We start from the raw sequence: 10,043 nt of genomic DNA, 5'->3' as shown, positions 1-10,043 counted from the left end.
CTTGTCAATGAGAGGCACACATATTGTGAGAGAGTTTATGTTGGGAGATATTATAGGAAAAAATAAGAGATGTACATTGTGCAGTTTGTAAATACCCTTATATGTAAGTGAAAGTATTTTATATTAAATATGGTAGGATATTATTATCCAATGGAGGGAAATACAGAATGGATTAGCAGACAATGAATGTTCAGTGAAGAAGTTCAGTCTGGAGATGAAGCAATAGCTGGAATAGTCTTTCCTCCTTCCACCTCCAACCTTCATCCCACCCCCTTCTGACTCCTCCAATACCTTCCTCCTACTGCCCATCTTGCCAGCTTCCTCCATCTTTCCCTCTAATCAGGAATTTTCCCCTCAGCATATAATAATGCCCCTGTCTCCTCTTTTCTAAAATGGTTTATGGTATAGCAGATTGAAGCTGTCTATATCAACCATTTTATGGTCCTCCACCCTTAGTCAAACCCATCTAGTTAGACGGCTACATACTATAACCTCACTTCCTACCATTTCATGATCTATTGAAGGCAGAACTATCTCCTCTAACTCCAAGTGCCCCGTCTTGGAGCTTTCCTTGACCCCTCACTCCCCTTCAAACTGCGCAACCAGTACACCTCGCATTGGTGCAATTTCCATCTCACAAATATTTATAGCATGTAGCAGAGGGTTAGAATAAGAGATTGCTGGGTTAGGTGTAGAAGTTAATCTTCAAAGCGCATTTAAAGTTTTGTAGAGAGGTGGAGAGGTGGAGAGGCTGAGGGAGAGTTAGAGAGTTCCAGAGCTAGGGAGTAGCATTTGCAAAATGTTGTAGGTAGCAGTGGGAGGAAGTAATCAGAAGGCAGGAGGAGGCAAAAACTAGTGGAGCGAAGAGGATGAGTGGGAGTCTAAAGGGAGACATGGCTCCCCATTCCTTTCCGAGTTCTCTTTAAACTCCTCACCACCACCTACAAGGCTCTCTCCTCCTCCACCGCTCCTTACCTCTCTTCACTGATCTCTATCCACACTCCCTCCCGTCCTCTTCGCACCATCGCTGACCGCTGACTGACCTCTCACCTAATCACCTCCTCCCACTCCCGTGTCCAAGACTTCTCTTGCGCTGCCCCCTGCACTGGAACAACCTCCTGCCACCCATCAGGCTTCCTGATTCCCTTACCTCCTTCAAGCGCTCCCTCAAAACCCACTTTTTTCGACTAGCCTATCCCTCCCCCTAACCTCTTTTGATCCTCCTATCCTGCCTCTGTTCCCTTCCGTTCCTACTTATCCTATTGTATTTCGTTCGTCCACCCACCTATTTTTAGTATGTTAACTCTTATGAGTAGGGTCCTCCTTCCTCACGTACTCACCCTACCTCTTTACCTCACCTGTCCTCCTGTCCTGTTCTTCCCTTCCTCTACTTCATCTTCAGTCTCCTCGACAATTTTGACACCTACTTCTGAACTGATGCTGATTTTAGTTCTACCAGCTATACCCCTATTTATACTGTATTTTTCAACACACCCTGTACGTTACCTTGTCATTTGTTTTTGTTTGCTACAGTATGTACGGCGCTGCGGACACTTTGCGGCGCCTTATAAATAAACGTACTACTACTACTGGGGCTGGGAGTAGCTAGTTGGGATAATTATTGTTAATAATAAGAGGGTTCTTAGTGTTATTAGATTTATTAATGAGATTGTTCAGGGTAATGCTTTTTATAAGACTGGGGGAGTTACACTTCCGGTTTCCGGGTGCATGCATCTCTCCGAGCTCCGCTCTGTGTCCCGGCCCCTGTGCTTTTTCATGGTGATTTTCACCTTCTATCCGGCTGAGCCCGAGTCCCTGTCTCTCCCTCCCCTGTACTGCACTCATGGACCGCTTTGTGTCAACCCCGCAGCCGCAGAGATTGCAACAACAGAGCGGGCGTCAGTACAAGAGAAGCCCTGCTGCAGACATGGCGCCCGACAAGGTGAAGACGCCCAGCCTCCCAGTCTCCAAGAAAGCAACTCCTGGGGCTCATGAATAAGAGGAGGACTCACCCTCTTTTTTGCAAACTGTGCCGCTGACATATGACGACATGGTCGACGCCATCACTTCTACCATGGCCCCTCTGCTTGCTAAGAAGGTGAGTGATATTACCTCACAATTGCAAAAACTGACACAGAGGGTAGACACGGCAGAAAATAATAATGGCGCAATGGCACATAATTTAGCTGCAGCACAGTGTGAGATTAAACGCCTTGAGAAGAAGAACTATAACATTATTAACAAAATGGAGGACATTGAAAATAGATCGAGGAGAAATAACTTTAGACTGATAGGCTTACCTGAATCAGTCAGAGGCCAGGCCCTAGACCAATTTGTGGGTCACACACTGCCAGAATTACTTGGGGTTTGTGAGGAATGTGGCTCTATGGTTATTTAACGGGCCCATCACCTGGGTCCCTCCCCTCGCCCCAACGACACCCGTCCCAGAGTCACCATTTTCAAGTGCTTGAGCTATACGCACAAGCTCTTATTATGGAGGGCATCACGTAAAATATCACCGTTAAAATGAGAGGGCCATACTCTGAGACAAGACTTCTCTGCGGAAGTTACTAAAGCCTGCAAGGCTTTTTCCCCTGTGTGCAGCCAGCTCATCACAAAGAAGATAAAGTTTGCATTGATATACAGTACCCTGCGAAACTTAGAATTTTCCATAAAAACTCCCAGTACGACTTCTTATCCCCCGCTGAAGCATCTGATTACCTTTGAGATGGAAACAATCATGATGAGGATGACATTTCTGACATATCGCAACCGGCCTAAAAACTAATCGCTATCCTCCAGGTGTTCTATGGCTGTTTAAGAGTTTATGCTGTCAGATCTATTCTTTAGTTATATCCGATTAGGTTCCTTGTTCTGCCTTCATGGGTTAAATTGTTTGTATACTTTGTCTCTATTCCCCACCCCCCTCCTCCCCCTCCTCTTCCTCTTGAGCTCAGACCGGCATTAATCCCCACTTTATGGGGCCGAGCCGGAGGGTGCTTTGCTCCGAGTTATAGATGTTATTGCAGGATGTCAATGTAGAAATACGTGACCCCTTGTATTACCGAAAGTATCTCAAATCTCTAATACTGTATATTATTGCGATGACCGTGATAATACTGTTTTACTATATGTTTATGTGTTGTCTTGTCCTCCCCTACCTCATGTTCTTCCCTTCAGATCCATATTACAGCGGTACTTTGACAGTGTGCTCTAAAATAAGTGTACCTAACGGTCCCTATTGCAACTCATCAGTTGTACGATGACAGAGTTGAAGATAGGATCCCTCAATGTGGAAGGGTTCAACTCACCGGCAAAGCGTAGGAAAATTTTAGTTTACTGCAACAAAATGAAATTAGATCTGGTATACTTCCAAGAGACCCATTTAATGCCCTCGGAACTCCAGAAACTCCAAATGCTCGGTTGGAAGTTACTTGCTAGTGCAACCTATAACACAAAAGCTAGAGGCGTGGCCATTTTGATCAGACATTCTATACCTTACGAGCTAATCAAGGCCACATCTGATCCAGAGGGTAGATTTTTTGTAGCACAAACTATAATTCACTCTTCACATTATACCCTGTGTAATGTGTACACTCCCACAATATACAAGAAACTATTTTTTAATCAGTTGCTGTGTGAGTTGACCCCTCTTATGCATACAAATCTGATACTGTGTGGTGACTTCAACCTTGTATCGGACACATTCCTAGATAGATCTAGTAGCTCCAGACACCCTCCACCCCTTCCGACCTTGGGTATTCCCCAGCTGTCTTCCCGCTTGAAGGTAGTAGATATATGGAGAACTTTAACCCCCACAACAAAAGACTATTCCTGTCAGTCTGTGGCCCACTGCACATACTCGCGAATAAACTACATGCTCTTGTCCGATACCCTCTTCTCTAGGGTAACGGCTGCTGAAATGGATCCAATGGTTATTTCTGATCATTCCTTGCTGTGGTTCCAACTACTTATAAATGATGAACCATCGTCCAAAGCAGCTGGGAGACTCAAAAACCATCTCCTGGTGTCAGCGGGGTTTAGGAAGAAGCTCATTAATGACTGGCAAACAGCCAAAGCGGTTCTCAGAGGAAGTATCATTTCATATGTAGCCAAACTAAACAAAAACTACTCTGCCACCTTCATTTCCCTTCAGCAAAAATTAACACTTGCCTACTCTTTATACCAGCAATCCCCAACAATCACAAATAGACAAACCTACATGACAGCAAAAACACATCTCAATGAGTACCTGCACAACAGAGGTAACAAGCATCTATACAGTATCAACTACCGATACCACAATTTCGGCAATAAACCGGTAAACTCCTCACAAACATCCTAAATGGTTCCAGATCCTCCTCTGCAACCCATCCTTTAAAACTTCAGGATGGAACATTCACAACTTCAAACAAACAAATTGCCCAGGTAATGATGGACTTTTACTCCTCTCTGTACTCACACCCACAGCCCACCTTACCTTCACCCAAGTGCTCAGAGGCTCCCCCCCTCAGTTATACTCTAAAATTAACTTTACTAAACTCCCACAAAACAAACTACCAGCATTGACCACCCCAATTACAAAAGAGGAGTTAACTAATACTATCTTAGCCCTCAAAAAAGGAAAGGCCCCTGGATCAGATGGTTTTGGCAGCAGCTTTTATAAATTAATGCTCCCATGTGTTTGTGATCCTTTGGTAAAAAACTTTAATTATATGCTTAGCAGCAACATAATCCCACACCATTTCAAAACTGCATTTATTAAAACCATGCCCAAGGCAGGAAGAGATCTGACGTCTCCGGCTTCCTACAGGCCGATCTCACTTTTAAACTCAGATTATAAGATTTTGGCAAAAATATTGACAGAAAGGCTTAAGGCACTTATGCCTCTCATTATCCATTCCGACCACACAGGTTTTATTGCAGGACGGCATTCTGTAGTCAACGTGAGAAAAGTTATTACGGCCATACAACACACTCAGGACAGGTCAGATCTCTTCCCCCCTAGGCATTATCATGTCCGTCGATGCAGAAAAGGCCTTTGACCTTGTCCTTTGGCCCCACTTATACTCCACAATGGAATTCATCTCCTACATTAAACTTCTATATTCAAATCCCTCCTCCCAAATCATAAGTATTGGCCAAATCTCAAACCCTTTCCAGCTTTTTAAAGGCACTAGACAAGGCTGCCCCTTATCCCCTTTATTGTTCGCCATCACGATAGAACCCCTAGCTCTTCTTCTACGTCAGTCCCGAGACTTTAAAGGCATCTTAGTCAATAAGCATGAGCTTAAATTGTCACTCTGATGACATGATATTGTACGTCACTGATCCTGTCAATTCAATTCCAGCCATTATAGATTTAATCAAGGAATTTGGGATAGTATCCGGTTATAAAGTTAACCTTGATAAGTTGGAATTACTTACAATAGGAGGCTATTCGGTGGATATATCTTCCCTCCCAATCTTCACAAAATTTAAAATAGCTAAGTCACAAATAAAATATTTAGGTATTAATATTACTAATAAAACGGATAATCTTTACAAAGCAAACTTTACTCCTGCTATAAACAAAATCTCTGCTCTAATGACTTCCTGGAACTCATTACCCCTCTCGCTCCTCGGTATGTCAGCGGCAGTTAAATCTTTAATCTTCCCAAAATTATTTTACCTCATACAACTTCTCCCTATAGCCCTAAAAAATCCAGATATTTTGGCACTTAACTCCCAAATCTCAAATTTCCTTTGGAAAGGTAAATGTCCCAGGATAGCCTTGTCAAAGCTCACTCTGTCCAAGCAAAGAGGTGGACTACGCATCCCAGACTTTAAAGCATATACTACCTCTGTATTTTTCAGGTACGCAGGCGACTGGTTGCTGGAGAGGTCGGTCTACACTGATTTTGACTTAGACTATGCTTATTTTTACCCGTACTCCCCTTCCGTGCTCTTACACCTGCCCTCCGCTGACATCCCTAGAAATATTTATACCAACATAATGTTCAGAGATACCCATGTAAATTGGTTCAGCCTACATAAAAATTTGAAATGTGATTTTAGGTCCTCCCCCTACATACCGCTATGGGGAAACCCAGGCGTAACCCCCTCCATTTCTAATAATGTCTTCCAAAATTGGAGAAAGAAGGGCCTGTCATCCATATCCAAAGTTTTTGACCCAGGAGGACTTATCCTTCCCTTCTCAACACTCTCCAGTGAATATCTCCTACCCAGCACTCACTTTTATGTATATTTACAAGTTAGACATTATGCCCAATCCATCCACCCCCCACCCTCGAGCAATATCGGATCACACCCAATTCTCAGGCTAATACAGCATAGAGTTGCCAGCCGCTTTAAGATTAACATGTTATACCCCATTCTGATTGAACTCTCCCCTATCTCTATCACTCATACCACTAGCCTGATTTCTAAATGGCTTCCAGATATCCCAAATCTTCATCACAATCCTGACCGGCAGGTAAAGATTTACTGTTCTTACTCCAGGTTTCTAGGATCAGCATATTTGCAGGAAACACATGTTAAGTTTTTATACAGGACCTTCATATCTCCTGCTCAGAGAAAATACATGGTCCCTGAAGAGACAGGTCAGTGTTACAAATGCGGTATGGCTAATGCCAAATTTTTACATCGCTTCTCGGAATGCTCTAAGGTTAGACGATTCTGGAATAAAATTATACTGTTTATTTCTACAAACTTACAGGTGTCTTTACCACTATCGCCGGATGTCTGCCTTTTGTTTGATTTTAATTGTAACGGTCTAGATGTATGTGTTAAACAACATATCCCCTTGTTGGTTATTATATTCACACTTGCGAAAAAAACTGATATTGCGCCATTGGATCAAGAAATCTGCCCCAAATATCTTGGAACTAAAAATAGGATTACTACAGCACCCTTATTTTGACCTGAAAACAAAAATTCTGCAAGAAAACACCTCACCAGACGCCTTCAATAAAAAATGACGAGACCTCAAATTCTGCAATTCTTCAATACTTTGAATCTTCCCTCTGGGAGAAGTTAACCCATACTTGGCTATTTCTTCTACACCTGAGTCATGATTGGTCCTCCTCAACGGATCAGAGTTCGACCCTTCACTCTACCCTATAAGCTCCATGTATCCAGATTCCGAGATGTATGGCTCAATGGTTCACCTTGATCAGTACCTTCAACATCTTCCATTTATAATTCGAGACTTCTCACTATGGTCACCTACATTTATACCAATAGGATGGGACTTTGCGAACTCTTAACTCTACCTCTGAAACATCTCTCTGTATTATGACATTTAATTTTCTTCCCTCCCCATCCCGTCTGTCTTCATCTAATGTATGTTTACTGTTATTTGTATATTTGCACTAACAACTAGACTGGTCCAGTTTCTTTTCTTGGCTCAGAGACATGAGCAATGATCCTCCATGTTCCTATTCTCTATGGGGTTCAGATGTCAGACTCCCCCAAGGATTCCATCAAGGCTTGCCCCAGTACTGTAACATTTAACCTCACGGTCTCAATGACAATACAAACAACGTGTTAGCTTCCCTTCCCCGACCTGTCGTTGCTCATGTTACTGGTGCCCCAAAGAATATCTCAGTTGACAGTCATGTGTGCACACTACTTCATTGTAACCAATATTTGTCTCTAATACTTTATTTTGGTAGACGTTGTATGATGAAGTTTACTCGTATTCTTGTTTGAAAACCAATAAAAAACATATTGAAAAAAAAAAAAAAACTGGGGGAGTTAATGGATGCAAATTGGATTGATAATGTTAGGGTTAATAATGGGGATGAATAAGTTATTGTTGGTAAATGTGTCTGTTATGTTGAATGGGGTTATGTTAATGGTTAAACATCTTTGAGGTGGATTTTAGACAATGGGATAATATTATTTTAAGTTCACTTTAATACTCTCTGTATTGTATGGCAGTCACTAGGATGATCACTGTGCTGTTTGACAATTACAGAATGTCCTCTGTATTGTATAGCTTTTACTAGTATACTCTCTGTATTTATAGTGTTTATGGTTGCATGTTAAATATCCATTTTATGATTCATCTGACTACCGCTTTTGTTATTTTCTTATTACTTTTAAATACAGTAAGTAATGAGTGGCCCTTTCTTATCTGTCAGAGTGGCTGGACCTAAGACAACTGTGCCCACAGCATCCCCTTGATGGCGGCCCTGCCCCAAAGTCTTAAACCTTAAAGAGGGTTCCAGAGAAAATATACTCTGACGCATATGGTCCTCTGCAAAGAAAACCTGTCTCCTTGTAAAGATGCTAAAACAATATATTGTAACTGAAAAAAATACCAGTTAATCACCAAAGCCTTAGACTGGATCTTAAGAGGGGATAAACCTTAAGTTCTAAATTGTTTTAAAATTCTTATTTTTTTTTACAAGAACCTTTACATTTGGCTAATATATTACCATATTTTCCATGGAGTTGGGAAAAGTATAATTTACGTGACTAGTCAATTTTTTTGGGGGGAAAACTCATGTCAACGTTTTCATTGCCATATTGGCATTTTGCTTGTGTTGATCCTGTTTCAATTTCGACCTAGTGCATGCCAACTTTTAGTCAACGTCGACCTTGTTCATGTTAACCTTCTAGTGTTGAACTATTGACTGTCAATGTAGACATTGTCAATCTAGACATTGTTGAACTATCATCCAAATCCCATCATTGCCATAAAAATGTTATAATACAATTTTACAAATACATTTTCTTAAATGCCTTCTTTATGTCCTTATTCCTCAAGCTGTAAATAATTGGGTTGATCAGTGGGGTAACAACTGTATAAAGCAATGACAAGACTTTTCTGATACTCCTTGACTGTCCTTCTGTTGGAAGAACATAAATACAAAACAGAGTGGTATAATATATGGACACCGTGGTGAGGTGGGAGCTACAGGTGGAGAAGGCTTTCTGACGTTTAGAAGAGGATGAAAGCCTTAGGATAACTTGGATAATATACACATAAGATACAATAACTAATATGAAGGGTAAAATAAGGATCGGGAAACTAAGAAACGTGACTTCCAACTGCAGAACAGAGGTATCGGAACACAAAATCTCTACTAAAGGAGAATAGTCACAGAAGAAATGGTCAATAATTAAGGGTCCACAAAAGTTCAGTAAAGCAATGGTTATTGTGTCAATCAAAAGCAGTGAAAAACTTAGCAGCCAAGATGCAATAATCAATTTCATGCATAAGGTACTGTCCATTATACAGTTATAATGCAGCGGTTTACAGATGGCTAGATATCGGTCATATGACATCACGGTCAGAAGGAAACACTCTGAGCATTCTGAGACTGCAAAAAAATAAAACTGAGCGATGCAGCCTACGAAAGAAATTGCGCCCACATTGTTAACAATAGTATGAAGCATGTAGGGGACGATATCTGTGGTCAGCATGATGTCAGACATGGACAGCTGAGTGAGGAAGAAGTACATGGGGGTGTGAAGGGTCTTGCTGTAGGACACCAATGCAATGATTATCAGGTTTCCACCTACAGTTGCAGAGTAAATCACAAGAAGGATAAATAAGGATATTGTTCTTAAAATTTGGAGATTTTGAAATCCCAAAAGGATGAAGCCAGTGTTGGAAGTGATATTGCTCTTCTGCATTGCTTGGATGAAAAATAATAATAATAATAATAATAATAATAATAATAATAATAATAATAATAATAATAATAATAAGCACATTGATACTGATTATCACACTACGTAATGGTTTAATTTTTAAATGATCATCACTGAGATCACAAATCCCACTACAATAAGGCTTCTGAGATCGCAAATCCCACTACAATAAGGCTTCTCTATTAAGGTAAGTGGTATAACTCCATTTGAAGTAGAGATGTGCAGGCTCTGATTTACTCTGATTTACTCTGATTTCAAAGCAGGATCTTATTGGCTATCAACTGCACAACAACTGTCATGTGATTTGGGATAGCCAATAAGAACCTGCTTTGAAATCAGAGTGAATCAGAGTAAATCAGAGACTGCACATCTCTAAT

At 41.2% G+C, this 10,043-nt stretch overlaps 1 protein-coding gene across 1 annotated transcript; it reads right to left on the bottom strand.

Annotated features, from left to right (window-relative positions):
* Positions 1-705: 705 nt before the first annotated feature.
* Positions 706-9,648, bottom strand: LOC146073414 (olfactory receptor 11L1-like). The gene is made up of 2 exons (XM_083180592.1): positions 8,738-9,648; positions 706-751 (listed from the first exon to the last, which is right to left on the bottom strand). Exons 1-2 carry the CDS (start codon positions 9,646-9,648, stop codon positions 706-708), a joined length of 957 nt encoding a protein of 318 aa, XP_083036718.1.
* Positions 9,649-10,043: the final 395 nt, after the last annotated feature.

Source organism: Crinia signifera, chromosome 4 (genome assembly GCF_055691185.1).
Source record: "Crinia signifera chromosome 4, ASM5569118v1, whole genome shotgun sequence".
NCBI classification, from domain to species: Eukaryota; Metazoa; Chordata; class Amphibia; order Anura; family Myobatrachidae; genus Crinia; species Crinia signifera.
This window is presented reverse-complemented; position numbering and strand designations above follow the sequence as displayed.